The 21,017-nt window shown below is 42.2% G+C and overlaps 1 protein-coding gene across 2 annotated transcripts in view; it reads right to left on the bottom strand.

Moving 5' to 3' along the window:
• Nucleotides 1-5,201: 5,201 nt before the first annotated feature.
• Nucleotides 5,202-21,017, bottom strand: part of CALCR (calcitonin receptor) — a 252,687-nt gene continuing 236,871 nt past the window's right edge. For both annotated transcript variants that reach the window (XM_054021165.1, XM_054021166.1), the window contains 2 exons: nucleotides 19,798-19,839; nucleotides 5,202-8,984 (listed from right to left, as the gene is read on the bottom strand). In XM_054021165.1, coding sequence (XP_053877140.1) covers nucleotides 8,763-8,984; nucleotides 19,798-19,839 — 264 coding nt within the window. In that variant the 3' untranslated portion in view covers nucleotides 5,202-8,762. The remainder of the gene's footprint in view (nucleotides 8,985-19,797; nucleotides 19,840-21,017) is intronic.

The raw sequence follows: 21,017 nt of genomic DNA, 5'->3' as shown, positions 1-21,017 counted from the left end.
ATTTGTGGCTTGTGACTTGCAGTGTAAATTGCTTCCAAAGCCACTTTTGGATGCTGGTTTAATTTAAAAAAGAGTAAGTCAGTTGCAGGTAGATAGAAGACATCATTTATTTTGTTCCTGAATGTTTTTGGACTACGTGCTCAATATCTTCTCCCTAACTTTGTTGAAAATGTGCATCCTTAATTTATATACAGTAAAATCTCAGAGTCACGAACACCAAGGGAATGGAGGCTGTTCGCAACTCTGAAATGTTGATAACTCTGAACAAAACGTTTTGGTTGTTCTTTCAAAACTGAACATTGACTTAATACAGCTTTGAAACTTAATTAGGTAGAAGAAAAATGCTGCTTTTAACCATTTTAATTTAAATGAAACAAGCACAGAAATAGTTTCCTTACCTTGTCAAATCTTTTTTCAAAAACTTTGACTTTTTTTTTAGTAATTTATGCTTAACACAGTACTGTACTTGCTTTTTTTTTTTTTTTTTTGTCTCTGCTGCTGCCTGATTGCATACTTCCGGTTCCAAATGAGGTGTGTGGTTGACTGGTCAGTTTGTAACTCTGGTCTTCGTAACTCTGAGGTTCTACTGTAATGTAATTTGTTAAAGTATTAGTGTGAAAAACTTGTTTGGACAATATTATCTAGTAGGTGTTAAAATAAATCTCCAAAGAATTTGTACTCTTGACATACATTAGACAGGAGTGCACAAGTGGAATTAACAGCAGGCAATAAAATGTGGAAATTCTGGCTGTACAGAAGAAATGATTTCCATGAAAAGGTGTATGATTTCTGGCTGATTCACAGATGAAAGAGCAAAGAGAAAAGGAAGAGAAAAATGCAGAACAGATCACAAAAGGTGTGTGTTTGCAGTGCAATATGAGAGAGACAATGAGGTAAGTTTCAGAGTAGCAGCCGTGTTAGTCTGTATCCGCAAAAAGAACAGGAGTACTTGTGGCACCTTAGAGACTAACAAATTTGTTAGTCTCTAAGGTGCCAAATGTAGGAAAGGTAATATCTTTTATTGGACCAACTTCTGTTGGTGGAAGGTACAAGGTTTTGAGCTACACATAGCTCTTCTTCCAGTCTGGAGAAGGAAGCAGAATATCTGAGGCTATGGCTACACTACAGCTTAAGTCAGGGGTAGGCAACCTATGGCACGCATGCCAAAGTTGGCACACGAGCTGATTTTCAGTGGCACTTATGGTGCCCAGGTCCTGGCCACCAGTCCGGGGGACTCTGCATTTTAATTTAATTTTAAATGAAGCTTTTAAAACATTTTAAAAACCTTATTTACTTTACATACAACAATAGTTTATATATTATAGACTTATAAAAAGAGACATTCTAAAAACGTTAAAATGTATTACTGGCACGCGAAACCTTAAATCAGAGTGAATAAATGAAGACTCGGCACACCACTTCTGAAAGGTTGCCGACCCCTGGCTTAAGTCAACATAAATTATGTTGCTCAGAGGTGTGAATTAGCCACACACACCCCCGGAGCAAGATAACTGATGCTGATTTATGCACCGGTGTGGATAGCACTAGATAGAGCTTCTCCTGCCAACATAGCTACCACCGCTCATGGGGGCTGGAGCAGTTAAGCTGACATGAGACCTCTCTCCTGTTGGCTTAGAACAGCTACACAGAGAGCTTACAGTGGCACAGGTATATCAATGCAGCTGTGCTGCTGTAAGCTCTCTAGTGCAGCAGTAGCCTGAGATAAATACAAGTTGGGCCATCATGAGGTGGTCACTTGAAATTAAGTGGGCAATTGAAGGTTAGATTGTTATGCATAAAGGGCTGAAGTGGGCAGCTAAGGGTAGCTGGCAGCAGTGTTACAAATTGCAATGGGCCATAAAGCCGTGGAAAACCAGTGTCCCTGTTAAGTCCACGGCTTTTGGTGTCTAGCAGAGTTATGAATTTAAGTTCCCAGGCAAGCCTTTTGAAGGTGTTGTACTGGTTTCCCTTGAGGACAAGTATTGAAAGATCAGAAATGGAGTGCTAGCTTTGTGAAAAGGGTTTTTGTCTTTTATCACTTTTTCTGTCACAACTTATATTTAGCTCAGACACGCTGCTTCCGTCCCCAGAGCTGAAGAAGAGCTCTGTGTAGCTCAAAACTTGTGCCTTCCACCAGCAAAAGCTGGTTCAATAAAAGATATTACCTCACCTACCTTTTCTCTCAAAAGGTATTTGGGGAAAGCATGGCCAGTGGTGTCTTGTAACACTCAGCTTACACTCTCGCACATGGCTGATGTTACACAATATAACCAAATGCAACCATCTATCAACATTATAATATATCTGTGCCCTGTTAGAGACAGTGTCTTTTTACCCCTTTCAACTCATAATAAGAGAGAACATTCATGTTCTGGGCAAAATTCTCAAACTTGAGCACCTAATCTACATCCACAAATGACATGCAAAGGTAATCAAACATCTTACTGCAGAACAGAGATCCTCCCTCCACCCTGAGACTTCATGCACAATTTAACAGGTGGTTTAAAACTCTGATGCACAGCTACACTGTACTAAGCTGAGGGAAACATGCTAATCTTTATTTTTCAACCGTGAGAGGTATTTTTCCCTTTTAAGGTTTTTCCCTGGACCTCAAAGAGGTGCTGGTGAAGATTCAACCCAGAGGTGCTTATATATAGATTAATGGTCCATCTAGAAGTATCTGTACAATACCATGCTGCACAGAAATATCTGGAGTACATCTTATATGTTTACTTTTATATTAAAGGTACTTTTAATTACAACCTCTGCCAAATAATTGGCGATGTCAGAGAACAGCACAGTGTTTCTGGCAGTGGATATGAACTTAGGACTGTAAGGGAATTATATTTTGCCTGTATAGACACACAAGAATGTGGCTGTATGCGTCTTTTTTTTTTTTTTTGGAGGTGGAATGTGAGCTCCCCTCAGTGCTGGCCTCAGACTGTCAGCTTCTTCGGAGGTCTTGCCTCCACATCCTCACCCCATTTTGTAAATATATTGCTATGGCCATAATTGTGCCCCTCCTGCACCTTGGAACTCAAAGGTCCCAGTGCTGCTGTGATTGTAGATAGGAGCAAAACTGCCATTGATTTCAATGTGGTGGTTAGGATTGGGCCCAAAGAGCACAAGTACTGGGATTCAGGCTGTCCCTGAACAGTCCATTAGAAAGATGAGAGCCTTCCATGCCCCTTCCCATGAAAAGAGAGCCAAACTTTGGCCCTAAATTTGGTAAACTTTAATTGGGTTGGAGTCAATTACTGTTCTGTGCATATGCATACAAATTTCCATATGAGTCAGCAATAGCCAAACCTATATGCTTGCCTGTATCATGAAGACATATTTGAGTTACAAAAATGCAAAGCACTCAAAACTAGGACATCTTTATTTTGTTAGTTTTTAGAATGTATATAATTGAAAAGAGCCAAACATTGTTTTTCGTTAATATTTGTAAGGGAAAAAAAATAAGAACAGGAATGCACTGAGATTTTTGCATCCCAGAACAAAGTTCCATCCCAGAGCAAAGTTTTATTGCCAAGTTATAAACACATGAAAATGGGGAGTTTCCACTGGAAATGCTGGCAAACCTTTAATTAAGGCAGCGCTGCTGCTGACTGTTATAAGGTGGAGCAAGCCATTTCTCCCACTTGTGCTGCATTTTTTTTAACTGAAATATATTTCTTAGGCATTTAAATGGACCAAATGAAAAAACAGTCTCAGCATTCCATGCCATGATTTTTTTATTTTGTGTTTCGTTTCTGTACCTAATAAAGAAGAACAAGGAGAACCTTTCTGCTTGATTTAGATATTCAAACAAACCAGCTGTACAAATACTTCTGCCAGGGCCAACATTAAGTGAAATGAGTTGTTATATGAGGGGATGGGGTTTCAGAGGAGAGGGGTCCTACTAAAGTTCTTGGTATAGGTTTTGTCTTCCCTGAAACTACTCTTTAAACCCATTGACTCAAATTTTCCTTCCAGCTTTTTGACACTCTAATATGTATGTTATGCATGGCCCTGGAGGAGAAAAAGAAGCTGTTCTTGTGAAATGTGCTAGAATAATAAACATTTCTAAAGGCTGGATTTGTCCATGCCAAGAAATTGCTATTGCTTGGTCATAGAAGTGTTCTCACCATCATTGTCATGGAGACTTCAATGCTGTCTATAAAGCACAGAGGTGAAATTCACTTCACCTTTGTAACGCCTTAGTAGTCAAACGGTATGCAGGTGCAGGGAAGAGCTACCAAGGAGGTGAAATTCTCCCCCTCAAACCCCAACATAAAAAACAGCCCCTCCAACACTGCTGCAATTATTCCAGTCTAGTGAGTCAATTATCAACTGCATCCACTCTGTACCATTTGTACGGTGTGCTGGGGCCATTGGAGAATCTATGTACATAGGACCCTGGCTTGAACCCATTGCTGCTTTCTGTGCAGGCCTAGGTGATGCTGGCATGGTTATAATGTCTGTGGCATACATGGAGCATGAAGACACCTCTGGAGAGAATACATGTATGAAGTAGACCTGGGTGGGAGAGTTGGATTTTCTGTTTCACAGGAAATTCCATGATTTTAATATTTTTTTCCATTCCAAAATGGAACAAAAAACTAAACTAAGTTTCCCACATTACAAAATTCTAAATGTTTTTGTTTCAGGTCAATTGAAACATTTTGTTGTGGCAAGAGCAAAACATTTGGTTCTAATTTTGACCTTTAAACTTTTAATATAAAAAATCCTGCAATTAATTTAGTATTGAAAAAAGTCATTTGGAAATTAAAAAAATCAAAACTTCCATTCTGCAAGGGTCATAATGGGATGTTTCAACCTTATCAAAATGCCTCCTTTTGCCTTTGTTGTTTTGATGAAATTTCATCAAAATCATACATTTTTCAAATCATACATTTTTCAAAACATTTTAATTTTGAAGAACATGACTGTTCCCCTTGTTTTGATGAAAACTTTCTGACTAGCTCTAACCTGCAGTCCCAATGTGAAACTAATATTGAATTAAATAGATCTGCAAGCCAGATTCTCAGCTGATGAAAATTGTTGTAATTCCACTGATATCACTCAAGCTACTCTGGTTCACACCAGAATGTGAGATTTCCATCACATGAAGAGAAAACCAAGATCCTGAAGTTTGTTGCTCCAGCTGAGTTCATGAAGTAGAATGAATCAATGAATGAAGAAGCCAAAACGTGATGTTCCCTTAGAAAAATATGTCAATATTGTACTTTACATGAATATAACAGACTCTGAAAAACAATTTGTACATATAAGTTACACAAGCATTTATCAGATCTTACGTATTATGTACATTTCTATTACAATAATCTATTTCCTGTAGTTAGAAATTAAGTACACCTGCTGGAGCCCTACTGGAAAGTACAATATGCATCAAAAATGTTCAGAAATATAAAATTCATAGTAAAGCTGCCTTGTTTTCTTTGACTATTAAATCCTCCATTGCCCATCATAGCTTACTAGCAAAAGTAGAAATAGCAATACACAAAACACTCTTGTCTGAAAAAAATACCTTCTTTCGTACAGTCAGCAAAGCAGACATGTTCAGTGGTTTCCAACCAAGGTTTTTCACTGAGTGAATGGACGCGACTATATTTTCTCCCCAAATACATCGCTGGATTAAATAAACTCTGAATTCCACTGTCAGTGGACTCATTCTTGAAAGATCGTTGGGTAGGAAGATGTGGTCCCAATACGTGTGTTGGAATGTAGAGGTTAGCACAGTTAGGTACAACCAATAGTCCTCCATGTCAATTTTGAGGGTGTCACAGAAAAGCTTTGGGGCTTAATCCTGCACAGAATGTTTAAAATCTCTCCCATATCAGCAAGCATGAAATTCATGTCTGTGCAGTGGGCCCACACAAGGTCTGCACTATTTAAGTCCCATTCATATACTTTAGGGCCTCATCCAAAGCCCATTTAAGTCAATCGGAATCTCTTCATTGACTTCAATAGCTGTGGATCAGACGCTCAGTGCTTAAGTGTTGCACAGGCCTTGCATGAGCTTAACGAATGAATTTCACCCTAACAGAATGTAAACTTGATCCTGCAGTTCTTTCTCCTCAGAATTCCTCCCGCAGGATTAGGCCCTCTGTTTGTAGATTTAAGAGCTACTAATGCATTGACATTGTAAAGCAAAGTGCTGGATTTGAAATATTTTCCCTCCTTTACCTACCTGGCAAGCTCTGAGGTTCGGACTCTCAGAACTAATTATACTTTAGGTAATCGAAGCAGTGCTAAGAGTAGAGCACAATTACTTGTTTATGCCTTAACCGAGTCTTTGATTCTTGCAGGGGAAAAACAAATCCTTGGATGGAATCTCCGCAAGTAAATAAAGAAGAAAGGGAGTTTAAAATATATTTGTAACTAGCTGGTGCCTCTGCAAAAGTCACTGGTTAGTGGAATTGTGACATCAGAGACAGCATTTCCTCCTCCTCTTCTTCCTTCTCCTTTCCACTCCCTACTTCCCTGGTTCTCCCTTGTTTCCCTATCCCTTCTCCTCCTTGAATCCCAGAGATGGGATTGTGACGCAAGTGCTAAATCAACCTTCAAACAACTCATGGCTGAATGCTGATATTGAGATAGCTAAGGGAAGTAAGTGACACCAAAGACAGGAGTAGGTAGGTCTGTGGCATCAGAGGTATGTGACTGATGTGACTGTCTCCCTTCTGTTCTTCATTCCTTGTGCCTGAGGCTGGTAGAATTGTGCTGTCAAATATACATGGATCACACAATAGGTAGAAGTGGAGGCAAACAGAATGGATGGCCTCTTTCTGGCCTATTTTTAAAGGTGTCAAATCACTGATTAACCTAATAAAAAAGTCAAGACCTCATTGTACAAATACTAGTTGTTGGCTTTAAAATTACCCAACTACATGAAAACCAGAGGAGAAATAGTGATACATTTCACTGGACATTTTTTCAGAGATACTTGGGAACTTTATATACAAGATAAATTCTATAGGCAAAAAGTCCTTGGACTTGCAAACATCTAGAACTAGAACTGGGTGAACAATAGATTTTTCAGTTCACTTGCAATTCTGGGGGGAAAAACAGATTTACATTTTTTTTTTCACTGAATCAAAAGTTAAAAAGAGAAAAATGTAAGATTCAGGTCAAACAAAATATTTTGTTTGACCTGAAACATTTTATTGTTTTTATTTCAATTGAACATTAAAAAAAAAAAATTAAATAAAATTAAAAGGAAATTTCTACTCAATCTTTTTGAATAAAATAATTTAAATATTTAATTTAGAAAATGTCAAAATGAAACATGATTTTTAAAATATTTTAGGTTTTTTTAAACTGAAACAATTCAAAGAAACTGACACAAATTCATGGAATGTTTTGGTGTCACTGAATCTGCATTTTTTTTTTTTTTTGCAAAAAGTAAAAGAAAATAAAAGTTTGGCATAAGAGAGTTTGCTATAATGTTTGACAAGCTCTACGCAGAGCTGCCCAGGCACTGGTCCTATCCATTTGCAAGGACGTTTACATTCACCTTTGGAAAGAAATTGTAGCTATTTTACTCAGCCCACTGGTGTGTAACTGTCATTTGACACTGGCAATAGAGGAGCCTTATAGTTATAAATAAGTTACTCCTTGGCTGGAAGGCTCATTTAACAATCATAAAAAGACCGTTAGTGTTTAATAATTACATAAAATATTGACTTTCTAATAATGAATATTTCTTCGGCTGTGACACCGGATAAACTAGTTCCTCATCTCTTCCACTGGCCTCCTTTACTGCCAGCACACAACTTCATTAGACAGGCAAATGGTCACCAGCTGGAGGCTCAGAGTGTCAACAGCAATTAACAAAAATCTTAATTTCCAAATACATTTCACAGTTTATTCATAGTGCAAAATTGTTCCTTACTTATCAGATTGCTGGGCGGAGTATTATGGCTACAGTTTTCCTATTAATGAATATGATCGAATAACTAGCCCAGCTTGAACAAAAAATATTTTTGAGATCTCTCCAGGACTTTCATGAGGCTCCCAAAGAAGTGTTTTGTTTCTCTACTGATGCTTATGCCTACTAGTGCTGAATGTTTTTAATACAATAAATAGTTTACCTTCATTTCTGTTATGCACCTGGTGTCAGGAGAGTAATTCTGTCTGAGATCCTTTTGAGCTAAGAATTTGAATGCCTTGGAATGACGGGTTTCTCCCCTCCCACCCAAGTGCAAACATTTCCAGGAAAGCAGCAGAGCTGATTACAATGAAAACAACAACAGATTCCAAGCCTGTTACACCTAATGAAAGATGATCGTTTAAAGTCTAGGGTGAAAGACAGGTATTTAAAGCAACAAATACTGAACAATTCCAATCCTTCGTGTAGTTAGTCCAGTCTGGAAACTGAACACTCCTTTCTATGAACTAATCCGTTCTTCTATATCTGCTATGGGATACCTTGAATTGTTATGACTATTGAATCTGTGTGCCATATGGCCAATAGCAGGAACTGTGGAAAATCCAAATGTCTCATTGAATAGTTCCATCCTCAGTCCTGTTTCTAAAAGCAGCATGCTGTAGTAGTATCAAATACTAGATCCACCTCTCTCAGGCAGACTCTCGCTGGGCCATCACTGGCCGAAGCTGATGCTTCTATAGTTTGCATATGATGTGTCCTGTTTAGCACTCTCTCATAGTGGCTCTCAAGTCTGCACTCCTTCCCTTCGCCCCACCCTGCCATGAACTGAATGCAAAATGACCTGTTTGTCTTGTTTTCCTCCGAGCTAGGCAGACGTCTCTCCAGATTTTAATGCAATGAGTTCAGAGTCATCTATGTATTTTCCATTTAACTGTTCGTTGGTGGAATCATGGTGATTCAGATAAACGGGGACCTCGCTGATAGATGTTGCTGTGTAGGAGGTAGATCGCGTAGAGCAGTGCTCGCGTCGTCTTTGCCCCCATTGGGTCTTATACTGCATCCATTGCCTTTTTAGAGCGCCCTGTACCTGCAAGGGAAGCCAAGCATTAGTTTTATCAGTATAATTAGTCAATGGAGTTGGCTGGGATTTGAACTGGCATCACAAAGCACAAGCTGGCTCCCTTCCCTGTTTTTATTATGCTGAAAATTCTACTTTGCAATATCAACCCAGTGCCATGGCTTTTCACCGAATGTTTATTTTAATCTTGTCTCCACCTTGCTTTGAGGTTAGAACTGGTTGAAAAATATTCAGGAATAGTTTTATTGGGGGTGAAATGTCCTCAGTGCAGAGAGCCAGCACAGAGCGCTTAAGTAAAACTTCAGCAGTGTAGCAAGTGGTGTATACTCAGGACATTTTGCTCCGGCTAAACTAGCTAGGAATAGTAAAACTGAAGTGATGCACAGGCCCGCTGCTCGGCGGTGGTTTTCATCCTTCGTACATACACCATCACGGGGAGGAGGAGAAAGCAATTTCCTCAGACAGCTGAAGTAAAATGTATTTCAGAGCTGGGGGCCCAATTGTGACTCGGCCCATATAACCATACAGAGAAATATCAAACCTCCTTAACATCCTTACTGGCCATTCCCAGGCCTTGGGTCCAGGCACGAAGGAACGAATGGGGTACTCGTCTGCTTGCTCCCTCCCCAAAGCAGGTGTGTGGAAAATAAGAGGGGAACAGACAAAGCCAGAGTGTTGGGGTGGGTAGTAATTTACGGCAACAACGTGATGTAAATAACTATGCTGGGAGCAAGAAGGTGAGGAACTGAGACATACGGATGTGCCCCTGTGTCACAGTGCTCTGGGGTGGTACAGATTACATACCACCCTTTGCTCACGGCTGTGTCTAAACACAGACTAGCCCTAAGATGGGCTGTATCTTTGACTTAGGTAGCAACATTTAAGTATTGTTCATATCCCTGGTAATGCCTGAATTCTAATGCATTTTATTAGTTCATAGACAGTAAAATGTCACCCACACACAAATAGCAGCAACAGCAGCCTCTGTGCCTCTCTAGTGGGATGGAGGGAAGCTACTGTGATGTCATATAAAGGCGAGGCTTCATTAGGCATTGCTAAAACTCTGAGATGCTTACAGATCGTACAGTGGGTTACGTCACTATGCTAGGAAGGGATATTTCAGTTGCTTGCAACTTTGTATTTTTAAGCCAAGGGCCAACCCGAGTTGTCCTAAAAATCCTTCCTCATGCAAGTAGTTGCACTGACTTCAACAGGACTACTCGTGTGAGTAAGCAAGCATTTGCAGGGCCCTTAACATGTAACAAAAACGATAGCCATCTCATCTCTGCTGTAGTCCAGTTGAAGACAATGTGGTTAGAATTGTTTTCAGCTGGAGAAGTGTTGTTTTTATTTACTCTCCCATAACTCAAGAATGGCTGAATGTATTTGTGCTATAGGCCAAGCACAGAAAAAGCCTAAGGTTATACTGGAAACCACTGTGCATCCTGACTTGTAAGGGGCATGACCAAAGTTTATTATGGTAATACTGAGAGGAACGAACTGGATTAATGAGATTTTCATATCATGCCATTGCAGAAATTCGATTAGTGAAAAGGAGCTCCGGTATGATCTAATGTGACAAGGCATTGCTAATACAGTGGCAAAGCTTTAGTACAGAAATGTAGGTAACTCCTGTATGGATTTCAGTTACTTAATGAGCAGCTTTTACCCTTACAGTGGTTCATATCAGGTGTAAATGCAGTGGCTCACATCAGTGAAACCCACAGGAAGGGACCAGGGGAAGCAATCTTTGCAAGGATTCATTCAGAGAATTTCCCCACATCATTCTGTGGAGCAGGAGGAGATAGGGTTTCCCACCCACCCAGGGGGAAAGGCCTGGAGGAGAGTCCTTGAAACCTGTTGGATCAGAGGGAGGCCAGGACAACCTGTGCAGAAACCTTGTTTCCCTACACTGGCTCTAGTCACCAGCAGCCCCTTTCCCCCCCTTACCTACCTTGGAACACAACTCCATTGGGGCTGCACTGTGAGCAGGGACTCCCCCTGGCCATTGCTGCCCTGGAGGCTACTGGAGTGTGGGTTGGTGCTCTGCAGAAAAGATGATTTGGAGTTTACCCTTTCTGAGTAAGCTCCATGTGGCTGGAAGAAGGAGGAGGATGTGTCCCCTGGTCTTCCCCCTCCACTCTCCATGAGGATCCCAGGACCAGTGAAAAGAACCCTGTGGGTCAGGGTGAGAGGGAATTTTGCTGCAGAGGGTGGGTGAGCCCCCCCGCCATGTACTCTCAAGCTGCTTTTGCTCGTGCTGTTGTTTGAGGTTGCACCAGGACAAATGCAAGTTAGGGAAGAATGTGGCTTAAAGAAAAGAGGCCTGATCATAGTATGGAGCGCTGCACAATCTACTGTGAGTAGCAGCTCATTTTGATCTCATCAGGAGTAAAGCTTTGGTTGTGGGGAGTTTGGAAGAGTGCAGGCATTCCTCTCCCAATTCAACCCAGGATTAAAAGTGCCATGAATTAAAACGAATAAGCTCCATGTAGTACCGAACGCATGAAGTTAAAGTATATGTGTTTTTAATTCTTCACTGAACCTTTGGTTTATGAGATTCTGCTGTCCTTACAAATTGAGTTAAACTGTATTTCTGTACTAATGCCAAGGAATAGTAAACTGATCTCAAATGATCATATCTTCTGCTGATTAAAACTATTCATATGCAGATTTGAAATGTGTTAGCTACATGACTGTGCTTTTAAAAATCATGTGCATTATATTATGTTAATAATCAAAGAGATTATCAACTGGGTGTTACACCACAATGATGCATGAAATAAACCAAAGTCTAAACTAAGGAGGAAGTTTGGGTTCACTTTATTCTTCAGCTCTTTAAAATGTTTTCTGTTCTCTGCCAGCCATTCACACCTCTTTGGCAAGAAAGATATATGGCTATATTTTCAAACAGATTTTCCATTTTCTTGGCCAACCTTCCAGTCTAGAAGTAACCTCAGAACTGGAAGTATGGTCTACTGAGCAGGCTAACGCAGAAAGCTCATACCGTCTGTATAGTGTTGTTGTTGGAGAGGGGTACCACAGTGCTGCTGGACATTGTCCCTTCACAAGAATAACATTCTGCAGTCATGGGTGGGGCCAGCTCTCAGTTTAGGGAACTGAGAAAAATCATTCCCATAATTTACACATTCACTTTCTTCTTTTCCTATTAGTTAAGACATCAGTAATGTTCAATGGCTTCTTATTCAGTGTCTTGGCAGACAGTGCTGTAGGCTGGGCTTGTATCGAATGGAGGACAATAATTTGCAGTGAGGAAGTGAGTGTGTGGTTTGCTGCAAATACTGATGTGAAAGGCTAATAAGTCTTGGGAGCAGTGGTTTTGGACAAACATCATCTGCTTCTGCCTTGAAGTGAATGACCCAGTAGTAAAAAGTAAATCATTGAGGAACAGAACTTCTGTCACATTAATGCTAAGACCCTACCTCTGTCATAGTATGTTTTTCCATGAAATATCACTCTGCGTTCTAGTGACCGGGCAGTAGTTGGATATACAGGTTTGGAAATGGTCTCTCACCAAGCCTGAGGACCTGACTATAGCTTTAATCTATGCTGTGCATTCGATCCAAGCTGCAGCATGAGCCCCAGGAGGAATTCTGGTTGACTCAGCCAGAATTCTCCAGAAACCCAGGAGGGAACACATACTGGAGTGCCTACCTCTGGGAGAGGGTAGCAGATTGTCCTTTCAATGCCAGGCCAACTCCAAGGACCAGTGTGGGGGGAATCTCAGGCTGTCCCTTTCAAACCCCTTTTTTGAGGTGTCTAGTGCTGCCATTGATGCTAACCAGGGGCAGTATCCAGGGCCGGCTCTAGAATTTTAGCCGCCTCAAGCAAAAACAATTTTGGCCGCCCCCCCCCCCCCCAACACACATTTTTTTCTTACCCCACCCCTGGCCCCGCCTCAACTCCACCCCTTCCCCAAATCCCCAGCCCTGGCTCCTCCCCCCAGGCTCTCAAGCCTAGGAGGGAGGGAGGGAGAGGGAGAAGCAGCGCGTGCGCCGCGGCCGCTCGGGATCTCCCCCTCCCTCCCGGGTTTGAGAGTCTGGGAGGGAGGGCGAGCAGTGGCACGCAAGCGGCAGCAGCGGAGGTGAGTTAGGGCGGCCGGGGCACATTTTTAGGGGCGGCATGTGCCAAAAATGTGCCGCCCCAAGCACCAGCTTGTTTTGCTGATGCCTAGAGCCGGCCCTGGCAGTATCTCTTTACCAAGATTATGGCATTCAACCTTTCTCTCTTCCTTTTTGCACCTGAAAGAATAACTGGAATTTGGAAGAAAGTGATCGAGGACAAAAAGGAGGTGAGGTGTAGACACCACCTTTCTAGAAAGAGAAAATGTCTGAAGATTAATAAGGTCGCTTAACTGAATCTCTATAGAACACTGTGGGCCCACTGCTGCCAGGGCCAGCTCTACCATTTTTGCCACCTCAAGGGAAAAAAAGAAGAAAAAAAAAAAAGAAAGAAAAAAAGCCGCTCGGACTGCCGCCTGAACTGCTGAAGCAAAAAAAAAAAGACGCTCAGACTGTGCTGCCCCAAGAATGGACAGAATGCCACTCCTTAGCATTTGTCACCACAGGCACGTGCTTCCTCCGCTGGTCCTGTAGAGGACCTGAGTGCTGCTGTCCGTTCTCAGGCAAAACTCCCATTGAAAACAATTAGAGTTTTGGCAGAGGAAGGACTGCAGCACTGGCCTCTATGGAGACAGCCTCTCACTTCCAAGTGTTAAACCTGTCACCCTACCCACTGAGTTTGTCTTTTGTCTAGTTTGTAGAAAATCATCTTCATCCACTGCTGCTATAATAAGTTTACTTAGTGCTTCGACAGCCATGTACAGAGCTAACGAATCCTCAGAGTGAGGCAGGGAACTAATTGCTATTATCCCGATTTCACAGATGGAAACTGAAGTAGAGAAATTAGGTGACTTGCCAAATGCTGCACAGGGATTTCTTAGCAGAGCTGGGCTGAGAGCTCTGTAGTTCCTGGCTCCTAGCCTTGAGCTCAGTCTATTAGATCACTGAAGGCTGGTCCTAATGGTTGTGAAGTTAGACTGGATGAGTGTAAAATCGTCCCTTTCTTAATATAGGTGCCCCTATTCTGACATTCTTTTATGGGTGGTGGTTATTTTTATAACTCAAAAACTACCAATTATGGGTGAAATCCACGTCGGGGAGAAAGGCGCTCTATGGGGGCGGCATTGGAGTCTTGACCCCCTGAGGATGGATTTCACCTTTCCAGCCTCCTCTTTTCTGCTACACTCCACCCACATATTAGCCCAGTTACTTGGACTAGACAATGGTGAGCACATTTTATGCTACTTGGATATCTACCAACAACTTCCTGATTTGCATGTGCTAGCAGATAGCCTTGGGTATATGTGCTATAAAATATGCTCATAATTATTTTCAAATTACTGACGACTTGATCTATAAATGGGTTCATGAATTTTACAACTGCTGTTTGCACACATTGTGTGACATTGCTTAATATTAATCTGTAACTTTTTTAAGTTTCACTGATTGGCTGTTTGCAAAGGTAAGTGCAAATGAGAAGATTTCTAAGCACAACTCTCATTGTTGATATATATGATCCATTTCATCATGGATTCATTAGACCAGGGGTGGCCAACCTGAGCCTGAGAAGGAGCCAGAATTTACCAATGAACATTGCCGAAGAGCCACAGTAATATGTCAGCAGCCCCCCATCCGCTACCCCGCTCCAGCCCCCAGTGCCTCCTACCCACCGGCATCCCCACCAATCAGCACCTGCCCCTCTCTCCCCATGCCACCTGCCTGCCGCAATCAGCTGTTTTGCAGTGCACAGGAGGCTCTGTTGGGGATGAGGGAGGAGTGAGGGCATGGCAGGCTTGGGGGAAGAGGTAGGGGCCTTGGGGGGAAGGTGTGGAGTGGTGGCAGGACCTGGGGCAGAGCAGTGAGCACCCGACAGCACATTGGAAAGTTAGCATCTGTAGCTCCAGCCTTGGAGTTAGCGCCTATGCAAGGAGCCACGTATTAACCTCTGAAGAGCCGCATGTGACTCCGGAGCCACAGGTTGGCCACCCCTGCATTAGACCATCGTCATATCTACAGATGCAATCATGTAGTTAGACACCAGAGTGATAGAATGCACATGCAATTATTTAGGGGAGCAACACTGTAGATGCAAAATTGGAAGCCACTTCTCAACCTCAGGCCCTATTTCTTATCTAATTTTAGGCTTTATTTAGTCCAAACATGCCTCTGTGATGTCCAGGTTTGGTAGATGAGCTAGAGCCATGGAGCTGCCTCCTATTTCATTCCAACTTGGCAGTTCAGAGGAGGATACTCAGTCACTAGGAGACAGTATGTGACTACTCCTCTGCTGACCCCCATATACGTCAATAAGAGTATAGTGACTAGGGATCCAATGAGTATGTGGACTGTTCACTGTGTCCCTGATATCCTCTCAGTCATTTGGATCTTCTGGCTGAGTGACAATCAGTCAGATGATGAAGATTCTTAGAGTGGCTGAACACTGAGGAAGCAACTCTCAAATAACAGCTGTATTATGAAGCTGGTCCTGGAGATGTCAGGTGTGGAGTCATCAAAGAGGACAGAGATCTCCGTCCTTTGGGGAACTCACTAATAGTTATGGATGTCTCCTACCACAGGCAGTTTAGCTGTCTGCTGGAAGAATGCATGAAGCATCACTCTTCTCCAGTGATTGAAATCTGAACCCAGAGGGGGATCCATATTTTACAAATAGCCACTATCAAAATACTGGGCTGAATAGGTCAACACAGAATGCCAGATCCAAACATCCACTGAACTTTGTGGTGTCCAGAATCTGGATCTGATGAAAATATTGGTACAGTAATTGACTTGCCTTAAATTAGCGACAGGGAAGCCAATGGGAAACTTTAACATTTCCAAAGAATGTAAGTATTCTGGATGTTTGGCTTTTTTCAAGATACTTTATTTTAAATAATAGATAATTTTACTGGACCTGAATTGCAATGGAACTCTTATAGAAGGTAATAGAGTCTACATTACTAACCACCTATTGCAAACACTAAATTATAAATGGGCAGGAGAAACTGAGTGACCTGAGTAAGTATTAAAAATTTTAAGTAGTGAAATGAATATGATATAATTCCTTAATATGAATGTATTAATTCTAATTCCTAATTTTATATACATATTCTATGAAAATAAGAAAATTGAGATGTATTTTTCATACTTAGTAACGTTCCTGAAACCTGGCCTTTGATTTTCTGCTTAACACCACATTATGTGTAAATTAGTAAACCATATAATAATTCATACTGTCAGCTAATGTTTTATCTAATTTACGAGTGACACTTTGCAATGTATTATCTATGACCACGTTGTAATTTTTTACAAGGACACCCAGGACACAACTTCATTGTTATACTTGGAAACCAGGAATAAGCTGATTACCAGAGTTCCACTGCGTATAAATCATTAAATATGCATTGGCCCAGAGAGAGAATAGCCCACTGGTCAGGGCATTCACCTGGGAGGGAGCAGACCCAGATTACAGTCACCCTGCTCCAGTGACTAATTAGTCGTACACAATGGAACAGCTTCAACAGGAGAGATTGAGAGAACTCTGCTCCAGAGTACCTCCATAGTCTGAGGGTAAGGTCATTTTCCTGGGGGAATGGGGAAGGGGAAACCTAGTTCAAATTCCTTCTTCACATTAGGCCGAGGGGAAAATTGAACCTGGGTCTTCCACATCCAGCCCAGCTCTAATCAGTGGGTTAAAAGGCAAGGGTGGGGTTGGGCACCACCACCTCTGTTTGTTTGGGGGTGTTTGGTGTGCGCTGAGTACACGTACTGGACCTGCCTAGCAAGCTATATAGGCAGGGGAACATCTACTTTCAGCATCCTGCTGGGTCTTCGGTGTGAGATAGGCACCCCTGCACCTCGCCTGAGGCAGCTGCCTACATGCTCACTGGCAGAAATTTAGGCACCTTGGGTGAGAGCCACAAAGGGATTTAGGTGTTGCAGTACATTGCAGCACCTAACTTTTAAGCACCTAGAAAATCACCAGTGATGTGATCCACAAAGTCTCAGATAGGTGTCTGGGCTCCCTCTACAGTCAATGGGGAGAGACAGGCAACTTAGATTGCGGTCTACAAAGCCAGCACGCGTGGTGGGGAGCCACCTAAGCTAGCCTTTGGAGATGCTGACCTGAGGGGTGTGTGCTAAGCCCGACCCCTCTCATGGTGTTAGGTGCCTATGTTGCATGTGAAGCCCAAAACAAAACAGCTGTGTGTTTGTGTGTGTGTGTAGGACCTCCTTTGTAATCGTTAACCCAGCAGATAGGGTACTCCCTAGGAAGTGGGACTCCCCGCTTCACCTGAGTGGGAGAAAGGATTTGAATTGAGTACCCTAACCACAGGTCTACGCAATGTTCTGGTGTGGGTCTCCGTCCATCTCTCCTATTGAAGTTGTTTCACTTTATTTAAATAATTGTATAATTAAATGTTAATTGGGCCAGTGAAGAGGTAGAATGACTATATAGCCCAGTGATTAGGGCACTTACTTGATATATAGCCAATCCCTGATCAAATCCCTTCTCCCCTGCAGGAGGAAGGGGGACTCCCGTATTGTGGGTTACTGTCCTAGCTGCTAGCCTACAGATTATAAGAGAAGTCCTCCTCCTTGCCCCACTCCCAGCTGTTTTGTGTGAACTTGCCTAAGGGACCCGATCAGGTAGGCAGGCTCTGAGCATGCCTACTGGATTGAGTTTCCACATGCGAGTTAGTTGGACGAATGCCTATCTTCCCTGGTTTGTGAATCACTCTAGAGTGAGGGAGCAGTGTGCATGCTCAGAAACATAGGTGCTTAGGGAATCTTTACTGCAAATCTTATGCACCAAGTGAATTTAGATGCCCGCAGGGTTAGGCAGCAGGCAAGCGGGAGTTTTGTGGATCACAGTGGTACCTAAAAACAGGGCTTAGGTACCAAAGTACCTTTGTGGATTGCATCCCTAATGACTTTGGGTGCCTGCTAGTTTAGGCAGTGGCTCAGCAGGGAGTTTGCGGATCTCAGTGGTGCCTAAATGTTGGAGTTAGGCACCAAAGTCCTTTGGTGGATCTAGCCCTTAATCCGTTTAGATTCTATGTCTTTGATTTTGGGACTCTATCCAGGATTTATATTAGGGGTAATCTAGTATACTTAATCCTGCCTCAGTGTCTAAATGATCTGGACTAACTGACCTCTTGAGGTCCCGTTGAGCCCTACATTTCTATGGTTCAGATAGCTCTAAATTCAAACACAAATTTATTCCCACAGTTATTTGCACCTGCAGTTGGAGGCCTGGTTAAAACCAAGGCCAATATTGTGTAATTATTCCCATTGATTATCCAGTTAATTATGATCCATGTTATTACACCTGCCATACCCTGTTTCCCTGAAAATAAGACAGTGTCTTATATTAATTTTTGCTCCCAAAGATGCGCTAGGTCTTATTTTCAGGGGATGTCTTATTTTTCAGAAATGAAAAATGCCTTATTATCGGTGGATGCCTTATTATCGGGGAGGTCTTATTATCGGGGGGATGCCTTATATTACAACGAGAGGCAAAACTGTAAGTAGGCCTTATTTTCGGAGGATGTCTTATTTTCGGGGAAACAGGGTATTAGTCATTAATGTATGTACAGATGTGTGTAGCTTTATGGGGTAACATACTGAGTCTTGATTTTTGTTGAAGGAAGTTGCGTACAATGCTGAAAACTGACCTCTTCAAGTGCATCCAATTTTTACAAGAGATACCTTGTTTTAATGTCAGCAGAGTTCCATGGTAATGCTCCTGATAGGTTTCAAAAGTATTTTTCTGCTAAACTGCCTTTCAGAAAGTGGCTTGTTGTAGATATTAAAGCAGCTCTTGATGTGTCTTACCAAGCTATTTTTATTTATAATACCATTATTATAGCGGAGTAGACCTAAAAGCAGTAGTAAGCACATAACATATTGATCCAGCTATAAGAGAGTGGGAGAGAACTTTCACTCCAGGGTTTTTATTTATCAATTACTACTTACAAATCATAAACCTTAACAGAGGCCAATGCTGATCCTCAAATGAGTGAATGAAATGGCACTTCGTAATGACACAGAACTGCTTCTCTGAATATACGATGCAAAGAGTTTGTATCGCTCAGTTTAATTAGACAAGCAAGTTAACTTTTAAGGTCAGGGGTTGGACTGAGACAGTATACCGTGGTCCTTCGTGACAGCATTTCTCTGGGAACTCAATTACTTTTTGCAGGATAAAAGCTATGATTAAAAATAGTTTCTAGGTTTATGGATATAGATAGAAATAAAAGCTCTGGGAGGTTTGCATGACTTCCATTCATCTCAACAGGGTGTCGATAATGGTGCATAATTCACATATTAGCACCATTGACTATTTCACTGCTGATTATTTTAGCCAATCATCCAGCTATTCTGGATTGGAGGCAGAATTTGGGTAAGTGAAGGAGGCTGATATAGAATTCAACCTGTTTTTTTCTTTCCTCTGACTTAGATTAAATTGAGAGGGTAAAGAGTGAGAACCTCATCCTCTGGACCTCATTTTCCACCATCTGCTCTGTAAAAATCATAGTCCTAACTCAAGCACCTTCCAGTGATGTTGCAAGGAAAAATGAGCATTTCTACAGTGCAGTGAAAATGTAAATGTACTGCATCATATGTGCATTTAAAATACAGATTTAAGGTGCTCCAGTTATGTTAATTGTGAACAACAGTTCAACTACTTTAAGAGGCTGAATTTGGTTCAATACAGTTGATGAACTTCACATGCTTACCTCTCCATTGAAGAAGCAAAATATAGTTGCAACAAGTAAGCCCTAAGAAGGACAAAAAGAAAATAGGTTAGAATATTTCCATGTTTGTGCATTATTGCTAATTTAAGGCTCAGAGTCATGAGATGAACGGATTATGCTACACTCCTACCTCCACAACCTCAAATGACTGTTCTGTATAGTTTATAGTCAGGTATTACAGTATCCCATTGATTTTTGCCTTTCCACCACGTTTTACTCGTGCCTATGTTGTCATGGTCTGCTGTCATTACCAGCCATTCCAGTTCACATATTTTTGCCTTTAAGCATTACAGTTGCTTCCTGTCAGGGAGTGCTAGAAAAGGGACATTAAATGGGCAGATCCTAGTCCAAGGTAAGGGGGCACGCTTAGGAGCAGAGCAGCTCATTGGTATGGAATCCTGAGACAGACAGGGGGGAAGTTGAGTGACCTAGATGCTACTGCTCTTCTTTTGGAAGAGGGATGCGAGGGGAGCAGTACAGGCCAGGTGTCACATGTTCTTTTTTCAGCAGGAATGGAGTGCCCCAGGAGCACAGGTGTTGGCTTCCTCCTTCCCCCGAGGTGCTCAACTGCTGCTCCGCTCAACCCACTCCACCCCCTTCTCCCAAGACCCTACTCCCACCCCACCTCTTCCTGACCCCACTTTGCTTCTTCCTGCCCCCTCCCCCGAGATGTCTCCTGCATGCCATGGAACAGCTGATCGTGGCAGGCGGGAGGCACTGGGAGGGAAGGGGAGGAGTTGATCGGCGGGGCTGCCGGTGGGCGGAAGGTGATGAGGGGGAGGGAGGAAGCTGGCTGCTGGTGGGTGCTAAGCACCCGCTAATTTTTTTCCATCAGTGCTCCAGCCCTGGAGCACCCATGAAGTCGGCGTCTATGCCCAGGAGCTCTTAACTGGAATGTGTGGTTGGAGAAGTGAGCCTGGGAATGGGAGGCCGCATATGCCTACATGGGTGGATGGAAGCATCAGTGGATGGGAAAGAAGGAGGAGAGAGAACGGGGTGAGCAAGAGGATAGAGAACAAATAAAAAAAGGGAGAACACTGGTCCTAACTTGACCCTCGCTGTTTAAAATTAATCTAAGTAACACACTTGGAGTCAAGAGGGATATTTCATTAGTGCTACAGCAAAATGAAACAGTGTCAGGTCAGGAACATGTGATGAGGATGCATAAATTAAAGAAGAGCAATTTCTCACACTTAGGTTCT

Source organism: Malaclemys terrapin, chromosome 2, assembly GCF_027887155.1.
Source record: "Malaclemys terrapin pileata isolate rMalTer1 chromosome 2, rMalTer1.hap1, whole genome shotgun sequence".
Taxonomy (NCBI): domain Eukaryota; kingdom Metazoa; phylum Chordata; order Testudines; family Emydidae; genus Malaclemys; species Malaclemys terrapin.
This window is presented reverse-complemented; position numbering and strand designations above follow the sequence as displayed.